The 15,230-nt window shown below is 30.2% G+C and overlaps 1 protein-coding gene across 1 annotated transcript; it reads left to right on the top strand.

Moving 5' to 3' along the window:
* On the top strand, positions 1-13,742 carry LOC139517374 (ubiquinone biosynthesis monooxygenase COQ6, mitochondrial-like). Its single transcript, XM_071308356.1, has 12 exons — positions 1-229; positions 1,566-1,697; positions 2,244-2,302; positions 2,859-3,122; positions 3,412-3,519; positions 3,978-4,040; positions 4,421-4,528; positions 6,118-6,196; positions 6,700-6,826; positions 9,776-9,891; positions 12,510-12,676; positions 13,394-13,742. Exons 1-12 carry the CDS (start codon positions 55-57, stop codon positions 13,421-13,423), a joined length of 1,428 nt encoding a protein of 475 aa, XP_071164457.1. The 5' UTR covers positions 1-54; the 3' UTR covers positions 13,424-13,742.
* Positions 13,743-15,230: the final 1,488 nt, after the last annotated feature.

Here is a 15,230-nt window from a genome sequence, read left to right as displayed (position 1 = left end):
CGATAACTTTCTACAGCTGACAGCCGGCAAAGGGAAATAACTCTAAAAACAAAAATGTCTTGTAAACTTGTGAGAAAAAGTTTCTGTTGTTTAAAACAAGCCAGACACTGCAATATAAGTTATAATGTATTCAGGACGTTACAGACTAACACAGATGCTAACAAAGATACAGTTGATATCGTTATATCAGGTGGTGGAATGGTCGGAACGACATTGGCATGTGCCCTTGGTAAATTATATAAAGTATAACAGATTTATTTAAAGTCGGTTATACATATAATAATACAACATAAAGCTCTGTAGAGCTTTTATCCGACATACATATAAGACAAGCACAAAACATAAAACACATAAAACATAAAGCACATTATGCAAAATAAATAATGTTATCAAGCACAGCAATTTAATAATAAGAACATAAAATGCAGATAAACTAACATTCATGCAAAAGCTATTATAAAGCACTAAAGTAATTCAAGCATTAAGAACACAAACAAAAAATTATGCCTAATAATTTAAAAGCCAGAGTATACAAGATAAATAAATAATCTGATCTATAACTCATTGAGATCTGCAGGAGGAACACTGACACGAACTGTCCTCCCAATTACCAACCAAAATTTGAAATTACGAAAACGAAAAACACAGATATTTCTACCAGTGTCTAATTAGGATCAGTGTCCTATAATACATTTACAGTCGACCTTCCCAGTGACTATTAAATGTAATGATTCATATTTCAATTATTTAATACAGTGGAAACATCGTTGTTCATGCACCCTGTTGGAAGAACCCCCCCCCCCCCCAAAAAAAAAATAGATAAATAAATAAAAATAAATAAACATGATAAATAAAAAAAATATAATAATATTAATAAAAATATCGGTAACAGTCTACCTTTTAAAAATAGTTTCTACTTTCCCTAAACAATTTGAAGTGGCCTTCTAAATGTTTATAATTAACAGCCAATCCTTAATAAAAAGGCTTGAAAGCTCATCATACAAAAATAACACCTTTTTTAGATCACAAAACAGCACACGCAAAATATGTCGCAAAGAATTGTAACCTTTGAAATTGTTGTTGCGCACTAAAACCCCCATGGACACTTTCAAAAATTGGCAGGTATGATTTATTTATATGGTTATTTTTCTTCTCGTGAAAGTCACGAAAAAAGATGGTTTACAGTACATGCACAGGTCAGCCCACTGAATCAGGGCGCCTAAGACTTTTGGCTCTACACTTCAATCAACTTGCAATTTACTAAATTCTTCTATCAGATTAAAAGTTTTTGTCTGGCCCAGGTATGCTTTTACATGTTTCTGATTAGTTCAGTTATATGGGGAAACACTTAAGATAAGTCAATATTATTTGGTCTGCTGTTATATAATCATATGCACATCTTATTTCCATGTAGATTACCCAGCCCTGCCAAACCAGTCATAGTCTATTGACTTTGAAACTTTTACTTAATTTACATGTTAAAGTTTGTGATTAGGTCAGTTTAAAGGGAATCACTTATGATTACATTTTAATTACATTTCAAATGATTCTTTGCTTAATTTCAGGAAAAGAAGGACTTCTCCATGGAAAAAAGATTGTGTTACTAGAATCAGCCTCAGAGAAAAAGTTTGATCTACCATCAGAATACAGTAATCGTACATGTGCCCTGAGTCCTGCTACTGTTAAACTACTTAGTGGTATATATTTTTTACATTTACAAGAAAATTCCATACAAAATTAGTTCAGAATTAAAAATATGACATATATACATGTATGATTGATTGGTGCTAAACACCACTTTCAGCACTATTGTGCTATTTTGTGGTGGTCAGTTTTTATTGGTGGAGGAAGCTGGAATTGCTGGACTGGACAGAACCAGGAAAACTTGCAATCTTATCAGTTAAGATTGGAGTAAAGCACACATCCATGTACGGGATTAAAACTCACAACCACAGTGTTGACAGGCGGTAGTACAGTAACCATAAATGAAATAAACGAGATTGCATTGTAGATACATGTATATGTAATGATGTCTTATTTACATGTTTTGTATAGGCTAGATGTATACATGTATCTTTATAAAAAAAATTACACCGCAGGAAAAAATTAAATAAGTTTTCAAAATTAATTAATACATGTATTGTTAATAAAAATTGCATTGAGTAAAATGTTATTATGCAACATTTCAGCATTTATCACCAGTAAAATAGTATGTTTAAAACCTTCTTCTTTTTGATAAATAGGTCTTGGAGTTTGGGATGAAATTCTGCAAATGAGATGTCAACCAGTTAAAAGAATGCAGGTTTGTGATAAAACTATTTTGTGTTCCATGTAAGACAGTACAGCTCGTCTGGTCTCAATTGTCACTAGGAGTAAATAAACTCACTTACTGTCTGGCATCCATCATGTAGAATAGAAGGGATGTAGGGCATATATCATTATCAATGAGACTGCTACTCAATGACTAAACCAAATGACATCTAGAAAAAATGTGACTCATTGAACAGATCTATCAAATAGATTCCATAACACCATCAACACCAATTTATTCATCCATGTAATAGCCTTCATTATGGAAAAACTTGAATTATATAATTGATAAGATAACCTGATAAAACATCATTTTCAACTTATGCATGTCATACTTAAAATCAATAGATGATATAGAAACTATTTCATAAACTTGCAAAAAGATAAATTATTATTAACATTCTCAATTGTTAGTACAGTGTATATAAAATGTATTGCAAATGAAAAATACAGGTATATCAAAGATTGATTACCATGGTAGTAGAATATTTTTCATTCTTTTGTATTACAGCAGTAATTGTGTAATAATAAATTTAAATATTTTACAGGTTTGGGATTCATGTTCAGACTCTATGATCACCTTCAATAATGATGATTTAAATGATAATCTGGCTTACATTGTTGAAAATGATGTGATTTTAGAAGCAGTGAAAAGATCCTTCCCTAAATCACACAATCTCAACATAAAATACAACACATCAGCCAAGTCATATATAATACCTGGTATTACCCCAGGACATGACGGACTCGACCAGAACTCTTGGGTAACAGTTCAACTGAATGATGGTAGTGAAATAAAGACAAAACTTCTGGTTAGTATATGCAGTCGATTTGTGTTATATTTGCATAACATATTTCACAGAAAAATTACGCATTTAAAGAGAATTATGCTCATACATTTGTCCGTGTGAGTGATGTTTTTGGCTGCATTATTTGTATATAAGTCAGACACATGTGACCTTTTTCAAAGTTATATTAGTTGATTTTCACCCAAAAAAGTACATTTCTTAACTGAAAAATTATATATTTTAACATTTATCAACTTTTAGTATAATTTTGGTTTATTCTTTTATTTGTATACATGTCTGTGTGGTATTACAGATAGGAGCAGACGGAATGAACTCAACAGTAAGGAAAGCTTGTGAATTTCACACATTGAGATCAGATTATGGTCAATCTGGACTTGTTGCAACACTGAAACTTACAGGGGTATGTATAAAAACTAAGTGAAAAAGAGAAAATACTTTGAGGAAGAAAAAAAAATCCAAATAAAATAGGGAATGATTAAAATATTTCAATTAAAAAGCCTCAATATGTGGCAACTGAAAAAAACATTTGCATCCATATTATAAAACCAAATGTATGATGTTCTGTTCAGGCAGATAATAAGCATGAACCATTGTTAAAAGACCTGTATTATGCTAACCATTATCCACCAGTACACAAAGAAATATGTTTGTGTAAGTAAACCTATGAAACTTTTATAAAAAAAGAATACTGTTGAAACTTGTGCAGTGGGGCAATGTTTGTAGTGAGCTCTTTCTGTAATGGGTAAAAAAAAATTACATTTGCAATTTATAACTTCAAAATAAAGCATATTAATTTCTTTGTTATGGTCTTTAACATTTGGTACCATACTGTGGAATGTTTCAATCTTTATTTTACAGGATACAGAAAATAATGTTGCATGGCAAAGATTTTTACCTACTGGACCTGTTGCAATGCTACCTGTAAGTTTATATATGATAAAGATATTTCTATATTTTCATAGGTTTAACCTGGTACCAGTGGTGTGAAAGGGTTTGTCTTTTATAAAACTTATAGTATTTTGATTTTCTATATGTCTTAAAATATTAAGATGATTCTGATAAAACATTGTTATAAAAAAAAGGCAAAAAGTATTCCAGATCTCTTCAGTTATTCTCAGAAATTGCAAGGTATGACACAAAGGGCTTTTTATTTTTTTATTTTATCTTAACATTATCCCTATCTTAGCTATATATAGATTGATACTTAGAATTAAACAAATCTGCCATTTGCTGTTATTTGAACTTAAACATACCCAATATGAATTCAGATGTATTATAACAAATTTTCTCTGATTTTTAAGCTTTCCAACACAGACAGTTGTTTAATATGGACTACAACAACAGAGAATGCCAAACATCTGAAACAGTTATCAGAGGATAGCTTTATAGATGCTGTCAATGATGCTTTTGTAAGTTTTGGTATTGATGTTAACTATTATACTTCTTTAGTATGCTTATAATATTTATTGAACTACCCCAAACAGCATAATTGTTTGAACCACACAGTAAATCAAAACAAAGTCAAGTATGCGTATCAAATCAGTTCTTTAATTTCGTTGTATACGATACGATTCTCTGCAAATACATAAATTATAAATCATAAATAACAGTGAAACTAAATTCCGTTAAGTATAAATGATATACAGTACATTAATTACTTCTCAATCATAATAAAATATAAAGAAACATGTTTTCTGACAAAAGTACAAAGTTTGCACAAATGATTAAATCAATATTTTTCATTTAAGGAACATTGTTACAATTCTTGCTAAAGAAATGAATGATAAAGTCGGATTAAATATATTCTTACCGATTATGCTCTCTTATAAAAGTCATCTTGTATGTCCAAATAAAATCCAAATAATAAACTGCCGTAAACAAATTGAAATAACATTCATAGGAAAACATAACGTCATAAAGACGAACGGCAAATACAGCAAATATATTTAGCGCCGTAAACGTCAATAATTACATATAAAAAAATAGCTTTTACAAAAAGCTTACCTATAGATTAAATAGTGGCAGCCAAGTGACGATGTATACACTATTAGTGCTTATATATAAATGTATCTTCTACCAAATATTCAAAATAAGAATATAAATAAATATAATTCTTTCAATAATAGTGTTTGATTTTAATAAGCAAGTTCTTTAAAAGCAGTGCAGTATTCAGCATGGATTCATTTGTATAGTGCCATTACTTTCCCCAAATACTGTTTGAATTGTGCTGCAGTCAGCATGCAAGTGCAATCCTAACTGCATTTCATCTTAAAATGAAAGAAATATATACGTCTCTCTCTCTTTATCTTGAAAGCTATAATAAATAGAAACAAGAATGTGTCCCTAGTACATGGATGCCCCATCTGCACTATCATGTTCAGTGGACTGTGAAAATGGGGTGAAAACTCTAATTTGGCATTAAAATTAGAAAGATCATATTATAAGAAACATGTGTACTAAGTTTCAAGTTGATTGAACTTCAACTTAATCAAAAGCTTCCTCAACCAAAACTTTAACCTGAAGTGGGACAGATGGACTAAGGACACACGAATAGACAAATGAACTGACAGACAGACCAACAGACACACAGACCAAAAAATATAATGCCCATAAATGGGTCATAAAACAGTGTTACTAACAAACACAGTCAGTAATACAGGATCAAGATACAAGAAACAAAAATGAACTGAAAATAACAAAAATAATCTTGGAAGACAAAATAAAAAAAATGTATCTGGGTTAAAACCTTCAATTAGCTTTATATTGCAGTCATTTATTCCTGATAAACTATGGATTTTTTTACCCTTTTGAGGTCTTTTGGATGTTATCTTGAGAAAAAATGAATATCTACAAATACTTTTACTGGTCTTTAATATTGCAATGATTGCTGTTGTGTTGCATTCCTTAATTTAAATAGATCCAGCTTTTATCTTGAACTATAATCACCATTTTCAGCTACAGTTCATAAGTTCAGATTTTGAAAATTGTTTCTTTACAGTGGCATGATAGAGACATTAATTCATTAGCAATATCAGCAGGAGGAATTCTTAATGGTGTACTGAATAATATCTTACCAGGTAAGAAAATATACTTAATAAAAGATGTACTTAATAATCATATGGTGTATTGAAAAGTGTCTTACCACGTTAGAAATAACATTAGTGCATTTTTGTCTTTCTAGCTTCACTATCTGCTTTACTGTTTGGTAAAACTTATCATTTCCTATGTAAATCTTTTTAAAAAGGATTCTCAATTATTTTTATCTGATATATAAATTTAAAATTCCAATTATAGTTGTAATTGCTGAATAATTATTTTTAATTGTGTTTGAATATTATGTTACTGATGTTCTCATCATCTTGAATTCAGGATTTACATCTGAAGGTTTTTAATATGGAATACTTATGATTTCCATTTCATATTTTTTTCAATAATAAAAAAATAGCTACATGTACACTTGATACACATTGATTTTTTTGTTCAGGAGTTATGAAACTGGTAACAGTAGTTTGAATATGAAATCTGATTTTATGTTGTGTACCATTACTAACATTTTTAACATGGTTCTTAAAATTGACAGGAGGAGCCTCTCATTCAAGACAGTTACCACCTACTGTAGTAGGGATAGCAGACAACAGTAGAGCAGCATTTCCATTAGGTCTACTCCATTCCTCATCATATGCAGGCCACAGAGTAGCCTTAATTGGGTAGGTTTTAGGTTTCATTTATTCATAGGTATGCTTCCTGTTGATAAAATATGTTTGATTATTTAATTTAAACACTCATTTCATAGATGTGTATAAAATGTAATAAAGATATTTCACAATGATTAGTTCACAGTGGATTGAAAATAGTGTTCTGTTCTTTTTGTTTGTTGGTTGCTTGTATTACAGTTGTTTAAAGGTCTTATTTTTATTGTGAGTAACTCTCTGTTATGATGTGTCTTGAGTGCAAGTTTTTCATTTAGAAGACAAATCAAATATACTTATAAATTTATTTATTTATATACATGTCAGTAAATTAACTACAATCACAACATTAATTGAAGCACTACATTTATAATCAATCAAAAATAATAAGTCAGTTTTCAAATAAAGCACTAGATTTACAAATATTTATAGTATTAAGTCTATCTGTAGTAAAAACTAAGAAATTCCTCATGAGCTGTCATTGCAAGGGGCTGTCTTCTTGGTATGAGATGTCGTAGATCTTTTGGCACCTTCTGATTCAACTTCACACGAAGATCTTTTGGTCCCGCCCTTTTCTTCTCATTCAGGAAAGTACGTAAATCTTGTACAGAGTAAGAACTGTGTTTAGATGACCTCCTCTTGGTGTGTCTTCTGTGTTTACGATGACGTCTTCTATTGCTGCTGCATGAGTAGTTATCTCTCTGTCTGTGACCAAGTCTAGAGAATATGCTGGCATGAGACTGAGAGGTTGTTTCCATCTCCTCCTTGATGTCTAATTCCTGTTTGATGTTTTGAAGTCTTGGCTTTACATCTATTGGTTCATCTTTAACTTGGTTAGAAGTAGTAGTGGTGCTAACTGGTTCCTGTTTGATGTTGGTAGTATAGTCCATTGGCTCCTCTTTGGTTTCTTGTTGAGCAGGCTCATTACCAAAGTGTAAGATAAGGAATTGACCAGTAGGTGCTGTTCTAGTATGGTAGGTATGTTGTAGTCCCTCTGGTAGAGAGGTCAGATAGTCCTGGATAGAAGCTTGAACTGACTGGTAGTGTGCCATCTTGACAAGGAGTGCTGATAGAAACTGTTTGATGCTTTTGCCAGGGGAACACTGGGTTTTTATCATAAAGTGTTGTACAAACAATGAATGCCATTGGGTAATGAAATAAACACAGTTCACTTCCATTTATCCAATAGGTTTTGTTTAATAAGATTCTATGACTGATGACAGCTTGGGTATTACAAACAAAAATAGGACTATTGTGGTTAATTTTCCCTGTTTAATTACAATTAAATATCTCTATTTATTTATCTATTTGTTAGCTTGTGTTAATCAAAAGCAATTAAATAATCTTCTTCAATAATCTATGTTTTTTTTTAATCAGTTAAGTTAATTATCACTGATTAGTTCATTCTCAAATTTTCAAAGTTCATTAAAATATTTAAATATTTTGAGACATTATTGATTGGTGTATACTTGTACACTAATTAGGTTTGAAAATAAGAATTTTTTGCAAAAATAAAAAAAAAGACATGTTTAACAAAATATGGCTTTATAGATTTTTATCAAGTTTTACAAAGTTTAAGAAAAAAACCCATTGTAAATCATATTAGATTAAAGTCATTATTCATCAGTGCAACAGTCCCTACATTAAATATTTATTTTTTATGAAAAAAAATTAAATCTCTATTTTATACATTATTAAACACAAAAATTTTAAGCTTACAGTAAAATTGTAAAAAAAAAAACCGACCCAGCTTGGGACCTTTACTGTTGTTGTCTTGGTAAACTTTTAAAAAAATCTTCTCTTATGGACAATTTTCCACAAAACTTTTACTGAATAAAATTTGTATTTTTTTTAATTTGCCGATAAACAAATATGGCAACCATTGCTAAAATGAACTTTATTGTCTTATATCTTGAATACCATAATTGATGGAAAAAATCTGTTCAGGTAGAAATTCTAAGAATACAAAAAAAAATTGCTACATATATATCATGTTTTAAGTACTAATAATTTCATTGATTACAGTTTATCTATCATAAAAAAATAAAAGAAATTTTGCTTTGCTTCAGATATATATGATTTTACATGCATATGTTATGTTGTTAGACAGTTTATTTCTTATAAAACCATGCATGTACAAAGATTACAGAGAAGTTTAAAACATGCATACAAAATAAAAATATAAATAAATACATAAATACTGAAAATATAAGAATCTGAAACAAATAAATAAACCTGTTTAAAGAAATAGTTTTAGTGTTAAAGTATGTTAAAATTATGGTTGAGAAGAAATAAATCATTTTAATTTGATACATCTTATGATATTGCAACGCTGTCTGAGTGACTTTGGTTTTTGGATTTTTAAAAATAGTATCTTGAATTTTAAAGCATTATGTCTGCTTATTAGTTTGCTTGGTATCAAATTTTCCTTGACAATCCTATATGTGATGCATTTAGGAGTGTTCTGGATAGCTGAGTTCCAAATTTGTTTAAACTAGTCTATCAATCAAAGTTTGATACTTTGTGGTAACCATTTTGTTAGATCGGTATTTTGCACATGAAATAGATTTGAGAATCCAGCATGGTTTTGAAGTACTTTTTATCCATACAATATCATTGTTGATTGTATGATACCGAAAATATGCAAACTTATATACAATAGATGATAACTGGTTTCCGTCTACCAGAACCTGCATCAAGATGATATCATTCTACTATTAATGATGATTTCTAATGGATTGATATAAGGACAAGCCAAGATTAAAACTAAATTAGAACAATTGACAAATTCCTTAACACAGGGAATATGGTATTTCACAAAATTTGATTTATAATTAGTTTTCAGAGACACTGCATATTGGATTCATCCTCTAGCAGGCCAGGTCGGAACCTAGGTTTTGGAGATGTAGCATGTCTTAGAGATTTGTTAGTTTTGACCATTGATGTTGATTTATATACTATTTTCAGAGATGCTGCACATAGGATTCATCCTCTAGCAGGCCAGGGTGTGAACCTAGGTTTTGGAGATGTAGCATGTCTTAGAGATTTGTTAGTGGAAGCAGTTAAGAACGGAACTGATTTAGGTATCTACTGATAAATAATAAAGTAAAAGTCCACTAGTTTCAGAAATCCAAATTTTCAAGTGGATTACTCTATAATTCTTTATTTAAAGAAAGATTTCTGAATGTGACAAAGACTTAAAATACATACATTCATAAAACAAGTAAAGAAATTGATAATTACTTTCATATATAAGTTTTTACAGTACTTGGTGCTTATGATATTTTTAGTATTTTTAGAGTTCTTTTACGCTTATCCTTTGTGATGTTTTTTATTCAAATGAAAAACTGAGCAAGCATCCAGCTTAATTCAGAATAAGAACAATATTGCCTGTGGAAATGTTTTAACCTGCTGCATTCCTTTGCACCTATCATAAGTCAGGAATCTGTTGTTCAGTGGATGCAGTTTGTCGATGTGGTTCATAAGTGTTTCTCTTTTCTTATATAGATTAAACTGTTGGTTTCCCTGTTTTAATTGTTTTACACTAGTCATTTTGGGACCCTTAATAGCTTGCTGTTTGGCTGAAATAAACTTTAAACTCTTCTGAATGTCTTTTATTAAGGTATTCATTTTTTACAATTTAGTATTTCAAGTATCATGTAAAAACCTCTCATGTCAGATATCCCCCCATAAAATGAAAGAATTAGCAGGCCGCAACAGTTGGTTTTCTGAATCTTACATACATCCATATATAGTATGTAGATGCAGCTTGAAAAGGCTCCTTTTAGAGGAACAAAATTAAAGCTTTCCCTAGGACAAAAGTCCCCCTATTTAGTATGTCTTGAATTTTTAAAGGGAATTTCATGTTTTTTCCTAATACTACTACTACTACTACTAAATAAAGTTTAATGGTGACTACCCTTGCGGGTATTGCGCCAGATTACCTTATATAAAAACATTTCAAGTAAATGTTTTAAATTTTTCATTATTTAGGTGTTAGCCTATATTATATATATTCATATTATAGAAATTTTGTGAGTTTTTTTTTTTTTTTTTTCTCCTTAAATTTAATTAATCTTGTTATTTAAATCTGAGCTATAGTGTGTATTTTAATTATCTTGATTATCTATTGGTTAATTTATATTACTAAGAAAAATATATGTGAGCCTATTATTCCGTTATTTGTAACTTAGCCTTCTTTGTTCCTAATAAAAAATTTTTTTTTTATTTTATCTGTTATATTGAATTCATAATCAATTGTATATTTCATTTACAAATGCATTATTATCATAATAGAAGATAATCAGGAAAGTTAAAATGAACAACAGTTAAGAATACATCTTTAATAATTGCACTAACAATGAAAGTGTTTTTAATTGAAGACATAACAACAAGCCCTCTTTTCTTTTCATATTCTTTGAAGATATAGCAATAAGCTTTCTGTTGTATTCTTCTTCTTTGAAGTATGTATGTGTATACTTTGCTTTTCCTTAAATAAACATTTCAATTGTTTGCCACTTATTGAAGTTCTAAATATAACTTAGAGTAATAATTTTGCCTACAACAACGTTTACAGCTTGGGCTATCTTAATTCAAATCATCATGTACTAGTATCATTTTTCTAAGTAGTTTACACCATCTTAACAAAAAAGAATAAGATAATGTACTATAAGAAATAATACAAAACAATATGGGATACAGCATTATGAAATTATCAATTTTGATAGAATAGGAGAGAGGAGTGTATCTTAACGGAATCTTGATTATCATTTTCCATCATTCTTTTAATAATGCATGAAATATATCGCCAATACACATTATACATCAGATGTAAGAAATTAAAAAGTGATTCCAATTTTTATTAACCAACTTGTCGCATGTCCTACACATTTTAAGTTATTTCTTGTTCATGCCCCCTCAACTGAAATATATGGGGAGATAGTTTTACCCCTGATTGTCTGTTTGTCCCTCTGTTCTTTCTTTCACCCTTCCATTGATCTGTCTGTAAATTAGACTTTGCATCTGCAAGGGCATCATTTGTGTCTCCTTAACACAATATCTCAAAAACTTTGTTATGATATAGGTACTTCAGAATGGAGTGTGGGGCATCCCTTTGTCTAGTTTCTATCATAATAGTTTTTGTATTTTTAAGATAATTATTGATAGCATTTTCTTAGAAAATTATTCACCACTTGGCACTTGTCTTTACTCAAGGTGGCTAAGATCTTGACATTATGTATGGATGAAAGGGTATTCAAAAAATATATATGGACATCTGTATGACCTCTAGTACTCTTTTCTTGTTGGTTTGTTGTTCTCTTTGAATAATAATGAAAAAAAACCATTTATATCTTTACACATATTGGCAGCGGTAAGAGTAATCATATATTACTAAACTTATGTTTGTGCTGACTGCATAGGAATCAAGACACCAATATTTTAGGCAGCTATTTTTACCATAATACCAACACACACTCAGGCAAGACCATTTTAACAGATTGTATGTTGTCAGTATTGAAATATGATTTTAACAGATTGTATGTTGTCAGTATTGAAATATTATTTTAACAGATTGTATGTTGTCAGTATTGAAAGATGTGTTAGAATCTTGTGTGTTTATTCATCTGGTGTCAATATTGAAAGATGTATTAAAATCATGTCTTTATTCATGCTTTTAACACATTATATTTACCAATTTTAGGATCTCTAGCACTCCTGTCAGAGTATGAGACCCAGAGACAGAGATCAGTGTTACCTGTAGTAGGTGTTATAGATGGTCTACAGAGACTTTATAGTAACAATTTTACACCTATTGTAATGTTGAGGAGTCTAGGATTACAAACAGTCAACTCATTACATTTTCTAAAGGTAAATATCTAAGATTAACTAGAATATCTGTCCATAGAACAAATTGCACGGATTTCACTATCATTTTCTGAACCTTGAAATCTGGGTAAAGAAATATAATTTTAACAGCATTATGAACATGTGTACTAACTTTTAAGTTGATTTGACTACAACTTTATTGTAAAATACCTTGACCAAAATTTTTTACCTGATAAGGGATAGACCAATGAAATAAAGGATGTAATTTCAAACTGACAGATGGACGTACACTTAGACTAGAAAACATAATGTTCTTCAAATATCATTAAAAACGGTCCACTTACAACATTGTTTAAAGTCATATGTTTGGATCAAATACAAAAATTTCCATAGGTCAGGATCAAAGTAGACCTCTAAAATTGGAAGGAGACCAGAACATTATACTAGCATAGACATAAATTTATTTCTATGTCCAATTGTCATGTTCACCTCTGATGCCATTTGTGACTGCAGTTATATTCTTAATCTAGACTAACCTACCTAAATTATGTTTCTTTTTTTATATATTATAATATAAATCTATACAAGTTTGTATGTGCTCAATTCTAGTTCATTTATCTTGTAAATTCCTTAGACTTGTCATTTTTATTTGCTGTGCTACAATAACATAGGTTAGTTTGAAGTAGAATTTCATTTAGAATTGTACATATTATATACATGTACAAGGTGTAATTTTTTCTATTTTCTTTTTTCTTTCAGAACATTATTATCAAACAGGCCTCAACTTGATGGAGAAAAAAAAAGACACATTTTAAATTTATATATTTATCATTTGGAAGAAGTGACTTGGCTGTCAAATGCAATTTATTAAATGAATTATATACATGATATGTTATCTGAGTGACATTTGCCTTATGAAGACATTAACATTCACCAGTCAGGCATTCATGTGCGAGAAAGACATTTTTGTTTCATTCATGAAACTAGTGAGTTGACATTTGATCTAGCTTTTGGAGCTAACCCTTGTTATTTTTACTTATTTCATGTTCAGAACAATGTTATAAGTAAATGAAAAATGTTATTCTATGAATAAAGAATAGAAATGCTAGATATATTAAATCTTTAATAATAATTGCCTAAAAATTATGTCCATTCTTTATGATTACTTTCTGCTCTGTATCATTTCTTTGTATGTTGATAGTGACTTAAGACTGAGGTATGTTGATTTCTCATTAATATGTTGAGAAAGATTTTACAGAGGAAATGTGTATAATTTATGATCCGTTTTCTTCTTTTACATATATTTTTTATGGGCCGAAGTGTCAAGTGGTCTTAGTAGTTTATTTACTGTTTCACAAGCATGTCAACAATAGCATGCCAACAATGATGTTGTGAGTTTGAGCCCTGCACATGGCAGGTGTGTTGTGAGTTTGAGCCCTGCATGTGGCAGGTGTGTTGTGAGTTTGAGCCCTGCTCATGGCAGGTGTGTTGTGAGTTTGAGCCCTGCACATGGCAGGTGTGTTTAACTCCTATTAGACTAGGATTGCCAGTTTTTCTGCCAAAGCTTCCTCCTCGAATAAGAAATGGCTGCCACCAACCAGTTAATGGATATATAGTGGTGTTAAACAAAAACAATAAATCACATATTCACCTCATGAATCCTCACTTATTTTTAGGCTCTTCCATCATGTCATTTCTTTGTTTCCACCATGCTATATAGCTTGGATTATTTTAAATTCTTTAAGCGTTGGATTCTTTACACAGACTTGGGCTTACAGATGCCCTCTAAACACAGGTCTTGCATCCATGCAGAAGTAATCTTATTTGAGAAATGCTGATATATGACAGCATAAATTTAATTTGTATTACATAAAGATGCACTCGTTGGTTATAAAACAGATGTGGTATGATTGCATGTGAGACAACTATTTACAAGAGACCAAATGCCACAGAGATGAACACCTATAGGTCACTGTACAGTATTTAGTCAGCTATATAAGGCCCCGAAATGATATATGAACACAATTCAAACAAGAAATGTAACAGCCTTAATTCACGTACAAAAAAATAAACTAAAAAAAATATGTAAACACAGCAAAACGACAACTACTGAATTACAGGCACGTACATACAGAATGTGATGTTTGTTTGTTGACTATGTGATGCATATATATGGGATAAAGAAATCTGTAAAGGTATATATCATTCTTATCTGAATACAACTTTTTGGCAAATACATTTAGTTATTCATCAGTTTTATAGACCTTGTAAATAAATGTTGCACATTTTTGTAAAGTCATTTTTTCACCATATTAAACATGAAAGTAATGAGAAGGAATGACAAAAATATCAAGGCAATAGTTCATTTGCCAATTATCAATTTGATTCTATTATTACACACTGTTTTAATAAATTACTTCCCTTTGTCAATTGTAGACTGGTTCTCTACCGGACAAAATTGGCTTTTGCCAAAGCAAAGCATGATGAATTGAAAATGATGTATTGGTGGTTTAACTAATTTTTCATGAAACATAATTTCTTATGTCAAAAGTATTTAGGTTAACATTAAATTAATGTATTAAAAGATTTGAAAACT

The sequence above is a fragment of the Mytilus edulis genome, chromosome 3, assembly GCF_963676685.1.
Source record: "Mytilus edulis chromosome 3, xbMytEdul2.2, whole genome shotgun sequence".
In the NCBI taxonomy this organism is placed as follows: Eukaryota; Metazoa; Mollusca; class Bivalvia; order Mytilida; family Mytilidae; genus Mytilus; species Mytilus edulis.
The sequence above is the reverse complement of the archived record's forward strand: the minus strand, read 5'-3'. Positions and strand labels throughout refer to the sequence as shown.